Source organism: Oryza sativa, chromosome 3 (genome assembly GCF_034140825.1).
Source record: "Oryza sativa Japonica Group chromosome 3, ASM3414082v1".
Lineage (NCBI taxonomy): Eukaryota > Viridiplantae > Streptophyta > Magnoliopsida > Poales > Poaceae > Oryza > Oryza sativa.
The window spans coordinates 4,387,804-4,402,343 of record NC_089037.1 but is presented as its reverse complement, the minus strand read 5'-3'; the positions used below and the strand labels follow the sequence as shown (position 1 = coordinate 4,402,343).

The 14,540-nt window shown below is 38.9% G+C and overlaps 2 protein-coding genes across 5 annotated transcripts; both read left to right on the top strand.

The window, feature by feature from the left end:
• Positions 1-1,222: 1,222 nt before the first annotated feature.
• Positions 1,223-7,586, top strand: LOC9266500 (alanine aminotransferase 2). Of its 4 annotated transcripts, none has more exons than XM_015773784.3 (15): positions 1,223-1,490; positions 2,343-2,393; positions 2,499-2,549; positions 2,626-2,691; positions 2,767-2,828; positions 2,984-3,062; positions 3,441-3,545; positions 3,624-3,734; positions 3,817-3,954; positions 5,595-5,669; positions 5,793-5,913; positions 5,995-6,149; positions 6,237-6,311; positions 6,404-6,607; positions 6,901-7,586. In XM_015773784.3, the coding sequence occupies exons 1-15, from the start codon at positions 1,227-1,229 to the stop codon at positions 7,015-7,017; spliced, it is 1,674 nt and encodes a 557-aa protein (XP_015629270.2). In that variant the 5' UTR covers positions 1,223-1,226; the 3' UTR covers positions 7,018-7,586. The 4 variants fall into 4 exon arrangements, with proteins under 4 accessions (XP_015629270.2, XP_025879999.1, XP_066164473.1 ...); XM_026024214.2 differs by having other exon boundaries at positions 6,908-7,080; XM_015773783.3 differs by lacking the exon at positions 1,223-1,490 and adding an exon at positions 2,086-2,254.
• A 3,247-nt stretch (positions 7,587-10,833) lies between these two features.
• Positions 10,834-11,936, top strand: LOC4331849 (uncharacterized). Its single transcript, XM_015773836.3, has 2 exons — positions 10,834-11,306; positions 11,472-11,936. Exons 1-2 carry the CDS (start codon positions 10,987-10,989, stop codon positions 11,641-11,643), a joined length of 492 nt encoding a protein of 163 aa, XP_015629322.1. The 5' UTR covers positions 10,834-10,986; the 3' UTR covers positions 11,644-11,936.
• The last annotated feature ends 2,604 nt before the right edge of the window (positions 11,937-14,540 follow it).

The window sequence follows — 14,540 nt, the reverse complement described above, 5'->3', positions numbered from 1 at the left end:
CCAGTACTCTGAACTTTGAAGCTTCTTATTCCTGTGATTTGCAGTGGCTTTGTGAATCATGAATGCAAACCAATCATGTGGCTGCTCCTCCTGCCTGCATGCGTACTGTCTGTAATTAAGTAAGAAAGAAGCAGCATCGATCGATCTCAGTATCTCACTGTCTGTAATTTATCACCCTACTAGCATTTATAATTGGTGAGAAGAACTAGTAAAGAATTGGAGAGGAATGTATTCATGTGTTGGAATCCAGAGTTTTACATGATTAATTCAACTGGGGAGGGAGGGAGGGAGGGACAGACAATACAAGCACATGTGTGGGAGTCAGCAGTTTTCACGGTTTCAGTGGTCCTTGTGATGGATGATGAATCTGCAGCCAGGCACGCGCTGCTGTACCGGGAGGGAGGAGCATGGCTTCCCATGACGAGACCTTGGGACCATGCCAAGCCCTAGCTATCTTGCAACATTATTAGTATATTATACTTCATGGGATCAAAAAAATAAAATGCTAGTGGTAACTACTACCTAATGTTTCATACTTTCAGTTTCATAGGGTTCAGTATTTCAACCTTTTTTTCAAGACTTCAGTCTTCAGCTTATGCTAGCAATGAACTACTACTATTATAAGTGTTTTTTTTAGAAGCTATTATAAGTGTTTTGAGAGGATGGGAAAGGAGAGAAATACGTAAAACAAGAGGCTTGTTCACTTTGCTATAATTTTCAACCTTACCAAGTTTTGGAAAAGTTACCAAAAAAGTGGCTACATTTAGTTGTTGCCAAATTTTAGTAACTACATATGAAATCTTGTCAAAATTTAGTAACCTTGCCAAAATTTTGACAACCTTACCAAAAATTTGACAATGCCAAAAATTGATAAGGTTAAAAATTGTAGCAAAGTGAACAGGCTCGAGATAAACCATTAGCACATAATTAATTAAGTAATAATTATTTTAAACTTTTTAAAAATAAATTAAAAATAAATATTAAAAAACACATCATTTTAGCAGTTGAACGTAAGCGCAGAAAACGACTAATCGAGGGACTTTTCCTCTTTATCCTCTCCTACCGAACGGGCCTATTTCAACTAGATCCGGCCTGGTCCAGGAGGCGATGTCGCACTCGCAGGTGTGCAGCTCTCTAGTGGGCTTGCAGATTAGGCCCATTAGTGTTGATTGGGCCTCGAAGTGCTTTGTCGTGGACATCATCCGCCGCCGTCTTCTTCCTCGACCATGCCGTTGCCGGAACCGGCTAGCGCGGCCGGCCGGCGGCGGCGGGGAGGCCGCAGTGGGACGACGGGTGAAGGATCCTCCAGCTGCGGAAGGAGGTGGTCCTCGAGGCCGAAGGGGAGAGGCTACGGAGATGGAGGGAAGCCGAAGAGAAGGGAGGCTGCTGCTGCTGCTGCATTTGGGAGACGAGAACTCGACTCGAGCCATGGCGGCAGATTGGTGTTTCACGGCGGAATGCTAACTAGATCCAGCATCTCCATAGCAAAGGTAGAATGGTAGATTGAGGTGAGTTTTTTTTCCCCTCTTCTGCAGTTTTGATGTATTATTACTGCCCTCATCTGATCTGGGTAACATATTTCTGAGCTCAGTAGAACTGTTAAAAAAAGGCAGAAATGCACAAACTCTTCTCACAAAACAACATACAAATGCTTATATTTTGGAGCGGAGGCAATACATGGTATATTTTTTAAAGTGAAAAAAACAATCAGACACATGGTATTGAGTGATAGCAAAGCTGGGTGACCACAGAAAATACCTCCTGCTTTAAATACTTTATACCTGGGCTGTCAATCCTCGGAGTTCCTCCCAATGTAATGTCTGAGGAAGAAGTATTGCAGCTAAATTTTAAGGGTTTCTTGTACGAAACAGGGACAATCAGAGATTAAGAAACTCTATGTGGAAAAGGCCATGCGCATTTTGTTATGTGATTCAACAAATAAGATGAGGAGGCAAAGTCATGGTTCTGTTCTAATTAACAAATCTACTATGGGGGCCGTTGCTCCCTATTGTCCACGCTCCTTTTCTTCATTTCTCTCCTGCAGGATATCTTGTCTTTTGATTCTTCATTTTAGGTCTTATAAATATCACGTGGTTCAGGCCTCCAATGTCAAATTATCATTACGTGGAACTCTCTTAGATGCTTGAGAAAAGTTAGCTCTTACCTGTCCATAGAAGCTCCAAGGAAGCGAGAATAGTAGATACTTTGGTTGGCCATGGCCACTGGTGTTTCTGTTGAGAACATAAACCCCAAGGTTATACTAGGGCCATCATCGATCGCTGAGTGCATAGTCAGTAAGTTGTGTTCTTTTGTGGCTTGCTGATTCATATTCTTTATTTCAGGTTTTACGATGTGAATATGCAGTTCGTGGAGAGGTTGCCATCCATGCTCAGGTTTCGTGGTTTAGTCCATCCATGTTCTGGAAGTCAATTTCAATTTATTCTTTTTCAGCAAATGCTAGAAGAGAAATTAATAGATATCTCACATTTTTCTTCCAGCACCTACAACAGCAGCTACAGACACAACCTGGTTCTCTTCCATTTGATGAGGTCATTGACAACTATAATTTGCAGATCACGTGAATAATCGGTAGATGATTCATAAATTTTCAACTATTATATGCAGATCGTGTATTGCAACATCGGGAACCCTCAGTCCTTGGGTCAAAAACCAATCACATTCTTCAGGGAGGTCTGTAAATATTAGACACCCAAAACTTCATCTTTCCTTTTTATGCTCTTTCAGTATTTACGAGTTATGTTACAGGTTCTTGCACTTTGCAATCATCCAAATCTGCTGGAGAGAGAGGAAATTAAATCATTGTTCAGGTAAACATCAACTGCATGCCATGATTCATTACCAAGCTATGACTATACATATATATTTATGTTCTACACTTTCTACATTTCTAATAAAAAGGTATGTAAGCACATTAGGGTATTTCATTTATGTATGATATAAATGTTTCTTCATCTCTTTGCAGCACTGATGCTATTGCTCGGGCAAAGAAAATTCTTTCCATGATTCCTGGAAGAGCCACCGGGGCATATAGTCATAGCCAGGTAACCATCTGCCAATTCACTCAACTAGGAGCATCTTGAGTTCATAATTTTCCTTATAGTAAGTTTCACTATAACTATGTTGTCAAAACTATCGATTTCTGCAAATTTAACTACGCAATAAGAATGCAAGAATAGCTGATGATCTTATCAGAAAATTGCAACCTTATTTGATTGGTCTGGATCCATCTGTCACACACACATGCAATACTCATGTCGTTGCAAGTTTGGGCCTACACATCAGAAACCAATAGGAGATAAGGCTGCAGGTTTCTGATAAAATCCTCTGCTATTGTTGCAGTTGTGTGAAATATTCAACAAAAGATGCAGATTTAAATCAAACACTGCAGTTTTTGTGGAATTTACTCTTCTTTATCCTAGGGTATCAAGGGACTGCGTGATGAGATTGCTGCTGGGATTGCCTCCCGTGATGGTTTCCCTGCAAATGCAGATGATATATTCCTAACTAATGGAGCAAGTCCTGGTGTATGTCCTACCTTGGTTATTTCTGAAGAAACAGGAATGTAAGATATTCCAGTCTGACTTATGCTTTCCCTCTTCTAGGTACACATGATGATGCAGTTGCTGATAAGGAACAACAGAGATGGCATTATGTGTCCAATTCCTCAATACTCATTGTACTCAGCATCCCTAGCACTTCATGGCGGAGCTCTTGTATGTAGTTTATTTGTCTGACGTTATAACTTCAAGCTAGCTACTCGATGCAGCGCAATAGCCTGAAGACATTTCATTTCAGGTGCCATATTATCTTGATGAATCCTCAGGATGGGGTTTGGAGGTTTCTAAGCTTAAGAATCAACTTGAAGATGCCAGGTCAAAAGGCATAACTGTTAGGGCGTTGGTGGTGATCAATCCTGGAAATCCTACTGGACAGGTTTGCTCTCACCGCTTCTCCTATCGTGTGCGATTTAAAACATCTTATATACAATTATACAAGTATCTATTATATAATTAAAGGAATAGAAAAAGGAGCCTCCACGTTCGCTCTCATGGCCTAGAAATTCTCACATTAAACGGAGAAAAAGAAAAAACAAAGTCCATATAGAAATACAATTTAGAAATAGCTGAAATTCGGAATTAAAAAATAAGGAATATTAAAAGAGGAGACTAGAGTCCATATAGAAATACACTTTAGAAATAGTTGAAATTCGGAATTAAAAAATAAGGAATATTAGAAGAGGAGTATAGAGCCCATATAAAAATACAATTAGGAAATAATAGAAATTCAGAATTAAAAATAAGGAATATTAGAAGTAGAGTATAGAGTCCATATAGAAATACAATTAGGAAATAATAGAAATTCTGAATTAAAAATAAGGAATATTAGAAGTAGAGTATAGAGTCCATATAGAAATACAATTAAGAAAAAAATAGAAATTCAGAATTAAAAAATAAGAAATATTAGAAGTAGAGTATAGAGTCCATATAGGAATTTAAAACTAACTAAAATTCGGAAAAAAAAAGGAGCCTCCACGTTCGCTCTAATGACCTAGAAATTCTCACATTAATCGGAGAAAAAGAAAAAGCAGAGTCCGTATAGAAATACAATTTAGAAATAGCTGAAATTCGGAATTAAAAAATAAGGATATTAAAAGAGGAGACTAGAGTCCATATAGAAATACAATTTAGAAATAGCTGAAATTCGAAATTAAGAAATAAGGAATATTAGAAGAGGAGACTAGAGTCCATATAGAAATACAATTTAGAAATAGTTGAAATTCGGAATTAAAAAATAAGGAATATTAGAAGAGAAGACTAGAGTCCATATAGAAATAAAATTAGGAAATAACTGAAATTCGGAATTAAAAATAAGGAATATTAAAAGTAGAGTATAGAGTCCATATAGAAATACAATTAGGAAATAACCGAAATTCGGAATTAAAAATAAGAAATATTAGAAGTAGAGTATAGAGTCCATATAGAAATACAATTAAGAAAAAAAATAGAAATATGGAATTAAAAAATAAGGAATATTAGAAGTAGAGTATAGAGTTCATATTGGAATTTAAAACCAACTAAAATTCGGAATAAAAAGGAGCCTCCATGTTCGCTCTCATGGCCTAGAAATTCTCACATTAATCAGAGAAAAAGAAAAGGCAGAGTCTCAGAGAAAAAGAAAAGGCAGAGTCCATATAGAAATACAATTTAGAAATAGCTGAAATTCAGAATTAAAAAATAAGGAATATTAGAAGAGGAGACTAGAGTAGTTATTACACATTAGTAGTTTTGAAAAGTTATTGCAAAATTTAAAATTATGTTGTCATTGTAATATATTTTATAATAATATAATGAGAAAACATATATGCTTTTATATGAGAGAAAATATAATGATGCTAGCCGCGCAATCTACGCGGGCCACCATGCTAGTTCATGATTAAGACAAAGTGGCACTGTTATTTTGTGATGTTTTTCATGTCAGTAAGCATATGTTCCTTGATCCGAAGAAGTATTTAGGTTCAACTGATATAAATATTCCAAAAATCATAATTGAAATGTTTTTACATTGTTGTTAAGATTCTTGATGAGCAACAGCAATATGAGCTAGTAAAGTTCTGCAAGGACGAGGAACTTGTTCTTCTGGCGGATGAGGTAAGGCTAGTCATGTTCAAAGGTGTCAGTGTGTTGAGTGATATAATAATGTTAACAAAGTATGATGTTAACAAACACAAGAGAAAACTGTCCAGATAATCGTTTTTTGGGGGGTGTTGATAGGTATACCAAGAGAACATTTATGTTACCAACAAGAAGATCAACTCTTTCAAGAAGATAGCAAGATCCATGGGATACAATGGAGACGATTTACAATTAGTATCATTGCATTCTGTTTCTAAAGGTGAAATCCCATCATCCGCCTTTCTTTCTCCAAGTACATTGTAACTCCTTACCACATAGATATTTTTTTGCCTGCCATCAGGATATTACGGAGAGTGTGGCAAGAGAGGCGGTTACATGGAGGTCACTGGCTTCAGCACTCCAGTTAGAGAACAACTCTACAAAATTGCATCTGTTAACTTGTGTTCAAATATCACCGGCCAGATCCTTGCGAGCCTCATAATGGATCCACCAAAGGTGCAATAACATATCTGTCCTTACACGAAATGTAATTGCCAATATACACTAGATTCATAACACAGAGAGACCATGCATATTGTGCAGGCTGGGGACGCATCTTATGACCTCTACGAGGAAGAGAAAGACAACATCCTAAAATCTTTATCTCGTCGTGCAAAGGTGTGTGGAGTTTACTTTTAACAGATTCACTTCTTGCTATCTATGCAGACACTTGAGCTAAGACATCATTTTGTCTGGAATCTGGATCACAGGCAATGGAGTCTGCATTTAACAGTATTGATGGAATTACATGCAACAAGACGGAAGGGGCGATGTATCTGTTCCCACGGATTTATCTACCACAGAAGGCAATTGAGGCTGCCAGGGCTGTCAACAAAGCACCTGATGTATTCTACGCTCTACGTCTTCTTGATACCACCGGCATCGTTGTGACTCCTGGATCTGGTTTTGGACAAGTGAGCTACTTTCTACTCTTGATCTTTGAACCATAGTGATATGTGCTGTCTGAATCCCACAGAATGATAAGTGAACTGTTTTGGGGAACGGCTGAAGCTCACGCAGCACAATCTATATTCCTGAAGAGTCTGGTAGTAGTAGTAGTCTCGTTCTACAAGAACAGATAGCACCAATTAAAAAAAAAACAATAACAGATAGCAACCGTTTTTTCTACCATTTCAGATCATCAGATGTTATCTGTTCACCTGCAATTCTGAATTCCTGACCACTCAAGTTTGGTCCTTTGTGAAAGGTTGCAGGGACATGGCACGTGAGATGCACGATCCTGCCGCAGGAGGAGAAGATACCTTCGATGATCTCCCGCTTCAGGGAATTCCATGAGGAGTTCATGTCACAGTATCGCGACTGATGGACTGAACTCATAAGGCTTCGCCATCCAGAAGACGAGAAATAAAGCAAAACGCCGTTAATCTGCGATGTGTTAACGGAAGATGTGCAGCAACCTTAATCTGGAAAACTTGAGCATACTCAGTTTGGGTCGTAAAGAATTCACGGGCTGTTGCATCAGTGTTTGCCCGGTACAAGGTTTGATTGGATTAGCACGATGAATGAGTGCAGGGAGACCTGCAGCTAAATAAATACTCCCTCCGTCCTATAATATAAAGTATTTTGAATTTTTGATTGCAACGTTTGACCGCTCGTCTTATTAAAAAAATTTAAAATTATTATTTATTTTATTAGTGACTTACTTTATTATCTACATTACTTCAAGCATAACTTTTCGTTTTTTATATTTACAAAAAAAAAATTGAATAAGACGAGTGATCAAACGTTGCAAGCAAAAACTCAAAATCCCTTATATTGTGGGACGGAGTGTGGGACGGAGTGAGTGTTAATGTTAGTAGTTGTGAGTTAGTGACTCGTACCTAAAAGTAATGCTACGAAATAAAAATGTGTTGAGAGAGTATCTTACATTCAGTAAAGGTTTTCCAATCGAGTTGGCTATCTTGAAACGGAACGAGAACAGCAGCTATTGTTTTGAGCTCTGAAATCTGAAGCAGGCGACACGGAGCAGCAGTCTATAGCGAATCTCTTCTTGAAGCGAAACTCAAACTCCTCGCGATCCCGTTCATTGGGGCGTGGTCGCGTAGATTCATCATTCATGGGCCTCGCACTCCCGCGGCTAAGAGCAAGAACAATAGTAGGCTTTATGCCAGCTATAACAAGAAGAAAAGAGAAGAGAGAAAAAAGCGGGCTATAAATTTGTATCCAGCTGAAACATGGACTTCAAGACACTTTGTGTGTTTGAGAGGTGAGACCGAGTATTAATTGTGTAGTATATTTTTATAGATAACTATTTAATGAATGAGCTATTAGATTAGTTATAGATAATTTGAAGCTAACATTTGGCTATACTATTAAACTTGCTCTAATCGGGCCATGTGGGCTGCACCCCAACCATCCGGGCTCTCGGCTCTCCAGCAGCATACGACCTCTCGGGACTCGGGAGCCCTACGGATTTTTCTTAATTTTAATTTTTATCTATTAAAACATTTTCTAAAACATTCTTAAAGTATAACAGATCTACACCTTTAACGTCCTCTATTTTTACGACGTGGTATATGTTCTAAAAAAAATTAAATCCTAGCTACTAACCTAAACATATATGTGTCTAAATTCTCATATTAGGATTGGATTGAGTTTTTTATGAAACAGAGGTGTAGCTGTTAATGCATGTTAACTGTTGTTGAGAGGGGAGGGTTGCACCGTAGTGCTTGTAAAATAGCCAGCCTTACTTTACGTAGTCGTTAGCATTAACCAATGACTATATGTATGTCACGTTATATAAAGAAAAAACGCTAACACTTTTCCACGAGGCCACGTTGTTGCCGCCTTGTCTGCTACTACCTCGACATTTTGGTACCGAGAAAGTACCAATACCGCACTTCCACCACCTGTAGCCATATGGACACGATGCAGTGGCTGGCATGTTGGTAGTGGCAACGCAGGGATATGTGGGTATTGGTTGGCACATGACAAACGGCGTCGCCCAAACACGTGCTGCACGCACGGGTACGTCGTAAACGTATGTGCGGCCACACACCAGCCGTCGTGCTCACGCGTCCCAGTTTTAATTTGTACTTTTTCCTCCGTCTCTTTTTAGGTGGAGTCATAATTTTCGTGTTTAACTTTAATCATCTATCTTATTAAAAAAATTTAATCAATATTTTTATTGTTATTATATGATAAAGTATGAATATTATTTTATACGTAACTTATTTTTTTATTTTTTAAATAAAATATCAAATAAGAGAGACGATTATGGTTGCGTTTAAAATAGAATGCATGGAGTACTAGTGTACTACATCGAGCAGGAGCGCCATAGCTTTGCGGCGTCCACACAACACACGCCGTGCCTTTTCCCGGAGTGGCAATTGGCAAAGGCAATAACATGCCCAGAATTAAGTATGCAAAGCGGTTGCTGCCAACGCCCCGGGTTGTGCACATGGGCTATTTGGAGAATTGGATTCGCCCCTACGAGTAGTAGTTGCTCAGCTAGGGTTGCTGTTTGTTTGCCAAAGATATTCTCTGCCACTCCCTCCTGAATGTTTAACGCAGTTGATTTTTTTAAATATATTTGACCGTTCGTCTTATTTAAAAACTTTTGTGAAATATATAAAACTATATGTGTACATAAAAGTATATTTAAAAATTAATCAAATGGTATGAAAAGAATTAATAATTGCTTATATTTTTTGAATAAGACGAACGGTCATATATATTTAAAAAAGTCAACGGCATAAAACATGTAGGATGGAGGGAGTATATACGAATGGTTTATGTGAAATGAGGGGGGGTGGGGGGGGGGGTCTTTTCCCTGCTATGTTGGAGGAAATATTCTGCCGCGGTTAGGTCAGTTTCCACCACGGAATGAGTGGTTTATACCAGAGAATTGGATACTGATTGCTGAGTACATTCCTTCCTTCAGAATAAGAGATGGAATACTCCCATATTGTCCCATATGCGCAAGGTAGAGGCTGTTTGCTTGGTGGCTAGAGTTTGCCATGCCAAATCTTACCCACACCACACTTTGACAGCTTAGGCTGAGTTCGTCAGCTTGAGTTCCCAACTACACATCCTTCGTTTTTCATGCGCACGCTTCCCAAACTGCTAAACGGTGTGTTTTATGAAAAAAAAACTATATACGAAAATTGCTTTTAAAAAATCATATTAATCCATTTTTAGAAAAAAAACTAATACTAAATTAATCACGTGCTAATGAACCACATCGTTTTACGTGTTTGGAGGGAGAGTTTCCAACTCTCTCTGCCAAACACAACCTTTTGCTAAGTTCTTTCCTCAACTTTGCCAACATACCTCCCTCGTTTTCCGCGTGCATGCTTTTTAAACTGCTAAACGATGTGTTTTTTAAAAAAAAATTATACAAAGTCGTTTAAAAAAATCATATTGATCTATTTTTAAAAAAAGTAAATATTTAATTAATCATAAGAAAATGAGTCGCTCCGTTTTACGTGCGCACAGTCTAAGGACCCCCTCCTTGTCCTATACATGCTCTTAGCTATCAACAAAATATGCCCGTAATATGCCCAACGAGTTACGATAGGAATTGGATGTAAGAATATTCGGATTTTATTTCTTCTGCCACCCTCTAGTGGTGCAATTCTTTTATTTTAGTTAGAAGAAATTTTACTACTTAAATTTATATAGAACAAAGTCAACAGAGCGTTAAAAGTTTACTGCAACTATGCATTTTAACATTACGAAATCAAAAGCTGATGTTTTGCCACGGCGAAGTCTTAACTCTAACCGTTAAATCTCTTATCTTCACAGTGACCGTAGCAGAGATCACACATTCACATGCAAAAACACGTCTCTTTCTCTATACTTCACTTTCACCTCGATAAAAAAGATAAATAATCCACATGGCAGGTGAGAAATTAAACTATTATCCCGATTATGTGGCGCCCATAAAGCCAGCAGCGCAAGCCCATGTCATGCCAACACAGTAGAGCATTGCACGCGCTGTATTCAATTCGATCGCCATGTGTAGCATGTGCGAATATTTTTTATCATTAGAAAAATATATAATCTTTTCGAGGTTTTGACAAGGAGAGCTATAGCTTTCAGCTGGCCCAATAATAATAATAATCAAATAAACAAGGAAAACACCACATGTTTCACTGTACTAGTTGAGCTCTGACCACTATATATAATCACACTGCCACACAATCTGCTAGCAATTCTCCTCCCCCTCTTGCAATCCATTCTGAATTCTCTGATCTTGAATTCTTCATCTTCTCTCTCTGCAAGAATCTCGAGATTTCAAGATCGAGGAGAACTTAAAAGTTTTTACGCCATGATTCCGAGAGCTCCGAGCCTCTTCCATATCGAGGATGGAGCTGTGGGTGTCGCGGCGTCGACGAAGAAGCCAATGCCGGCTGACTCCGGCGAGCTCGTCGGGCTCCGGCTGATCATACAGCAGTCGCCGAGGCAACGGCCGCCGCTGTCCGTGCTCAGGCGGTCGGCGGTGAGGCCGTCGCCGGCGGCGACGGCGGCGGCGAGTCAGGATGAGGCTGGTGCTCCTGCAGGCCGGGGGTTCATGGGGTTGGGGTTCTTGAACTGCTGCTACTGCTGCCACAAGAAGCTCTACGCCGACATGGATGTGTTCGTCTACAAGTAAGACATTTTACACAACAAATCAAGAACTCCGCCTTAATCCACACTTCAAATAGAAACTTTATTTGGTGATTAGTGATCATGATCGAGCTGAGGAACTTGTGGTTAATTAATTCTTGGATACTGACTGACTGATTTATCTGTGGTTTTTTTTGTTTTGGGCAGAGGGGAGCACGCGTTCTGCAGCGCGGAATGCCGGAGCCAGCAGATGGCGAGGGAGGAGAGGCGAGAGATCGAGATGCTGGTGAGGCGGCGCCGCGACGCGTTCCACCGCCGGCGAGCTTCGCCGCCGGCCAAGATCGGTGGACACGCGAGGCTGCAGATCGCTGCTTCATGATTTATATATACATATGACAGACTTATCGAGATCGAGGTTCATCTCCGCTAGTTTCTGAACAATTTTTCAGGAGAAATTAGGGAGGACAATACAACGGAGACGTACGGCTACTCATTCTGTCACAGATTTTGTTGTCCTCGTCTACTTCACATGTATAAATTGTAATTGTATTTTTCGATCTCTTCTTTTCGTCTATAACCAGCGGTAGTAGTGTAGTTGCTGCAGGGTGTAGATGCTGCAAATTAAGTTAAGAGTGTACAAGAAAGTAGATGAAACTGATGGACATTTGACAACGTGTTTACGGAGTGTTTGAGATAGATTAAGATGAAAATAAAGTTAGCATACGTAAAACAAGAAAACCATTAATATATTATTAATTGAGTTAATTGTTATAAACTTTAAAAATAGATTTATTTGATCTTTTAAAACAACTTACATACATCAAGTTTTTCAGACGTACCATTTAGCAGTTTGAAAAATATGTTTACGAAAATCGAGTTAAGATAAGTATCCTAATCGAAAAGAACGTGATAACTCTGAAGACATATTCACTTGCGTGGACTTAACTGATGGAATGATCGAGCTGAGACCCGGAAAACATTGTCCAGATCGAAAATAACCATGAAAGGTTCCTTAATGCTTTTCCCGAATTTCAATCATAAAATGGCGTGGACGTTCAGTATCCGCATAGTGCAAATGATCTCTCACCATGGAAGCATGAGATCTGGGTGCTCATCCAACAAAGGCCTGTCGCTTTGATCAGGCAGCGACTAGCTACTCCCTCTGTTTCAGATTATAATATGTTTTGACTTTGATCAAAATCAAATTGGTTCAAATTTGACCAAGTTTATAGAAAAAATAGTAATATTTTCAACCCAAGATAAATTTATTATAAAGATATATTTAATTATTAATTTAATAAAACTAATTTGGTAATGTAAATATTACTATATTTGTCTATAAGCTTAGTCAAACTTAAAGAAGTTTGATTTTGATCAAAGTTAAAATATCTTATAACGTGAAACGGAGGGAGTACATAACAATAGATTTGCACTGTGACAAACTATGAACAGCTAGCTGCAGACTGTCATCTAAAAAACACTGAAAAAGTTCCAACAGGATGTTTATATTAGTGTATTTGAGGAAGCTTCCGATTCAAATGTGTACTCTCTTGTGATAGAAATCAACTATCAGGGAATCTGTTAGTAGTAAATCAACCATCTGAACTAGTATTTATCTGAAAACCATCTGAACTATCCACGGTCCTGAACTTTGCATAATGCCCCCGTTTCTGTCGCTACCAATGATAGCGAAAATTTTTGCATAACACGGACAACTCCAAAACACGCGAGTACAAAATGGGCCTTTAGCCCACTCGCATAAATGGGCCCCCAAGTCCTCAACGATCCTTCCGCTGTTACTTTGCCGATGGGCCTCGTAGGCCAGCCATGTTAGGGTTCAGTAGATGGGCTTTGACGATCCAATAGTTAGTTGGTCCTTTGCTTCGGCGGGCAAGAATTAAGAGGCCCAACTCTGAAGATGTACTGGCAGACCTGAACTTACTACTTCGAGCATGTTCAGATTGATACCATTTTTTAAAGTAAAGTTGTTAAATATGTGTATCCATTTAGTTTCTTACCAAACTTTAGTAAATAAATAAGAAATCCTGCCAAAACTTAGCAATATTACTAAATTGCCAAAATTTAGTAAGATTTATTTTGGCTACAATCTAAATAGGCCCTTCAACTACGTTGGAGTTCACTGAACTTGTTCGTAATAGATATCTCGAACAAGAATTAGGAAGTCCTGAGCATTCAGCTAAGTATTTTTTTAGCATAATAAAAAATGACTGCCAGCCTAGGAGAAGCAGCCGCTTTGGGGTGGGCTGGTTGCCTGCGGCCATGGCAATGGATAGAGATGCCAATTGTGCCGTTCAACGCACAACTGAACTGGAACTGGATAGGAAGGCTGCCAGGCTGGAAGGGATTCCTAGGGTATGTCTGGGAAGTTTCTACATTGTGCAGCTTCTCATGAAATCAAAATCTTCTCTAAATAATTTAGCTTTTGATATAAATTCTAAGAAGCTATAGTAGTAAAATGCAGAAAATGAATTAGAAATCAAAAGTTGAAAAACCTACTACCTCAAAAAATTGCATTTCTAGCTCTAAAGCTTTGTCCCACAAAAATTGTATTTCTAGCCATGTGGGGCCCAGCAAATTGATTCATCTAGATAAGTTTCCTTCTCTCAGCTTGTAATTTAAGTATGCTAATTATATGGGTTAATTATCTCAAACTTATTTTTAATCATTTGTATATATGGAATGTGTGCATGCAATGGGTTCATTAAATAAGGTCATTGTGGTCATTTTCTAATCCTACTGTTTTATCCTAAATTAGCTAGAAATGTAATTTTTATGAGACGGAGGGAGTAGCTTTTTTTATAATCTCAGAAACTGACCATCTACGAGCTGTTTGTTACTCCAATCTTAAGCTTCTCAAATAGACCCATAGTTGAAGAGATGCCCTGTGTTGCTGCATGGTCTCTGCACCGCACGGCAGGGGAGATGTGCCGCTTCATCAATTGGCCGCTCCGCCCACATGCAAGATGCAACGCCAACGCCCAGAAAGTAGGCGAGAGAGACACATTTCTTCATTTTTCTTGACTATGAATGCGAGACACTGAACCTGTTCTGCCTCTGGATGATAAGAACCCCACACGTTCCAACTACGCGCTGCTTCAATTTGTAGTACTGTAGTACTGTTTAGAGCAGGTACAATAGCAGGCTACAAACCAGCTGCAAATATATTTTAAGAAGATAAATAAGGAGAGAGAGAAGCAGCGGGCTACAGATTTATAGCCACCTGTAGCACGGATTTTAAGACGTATTGTGTATATA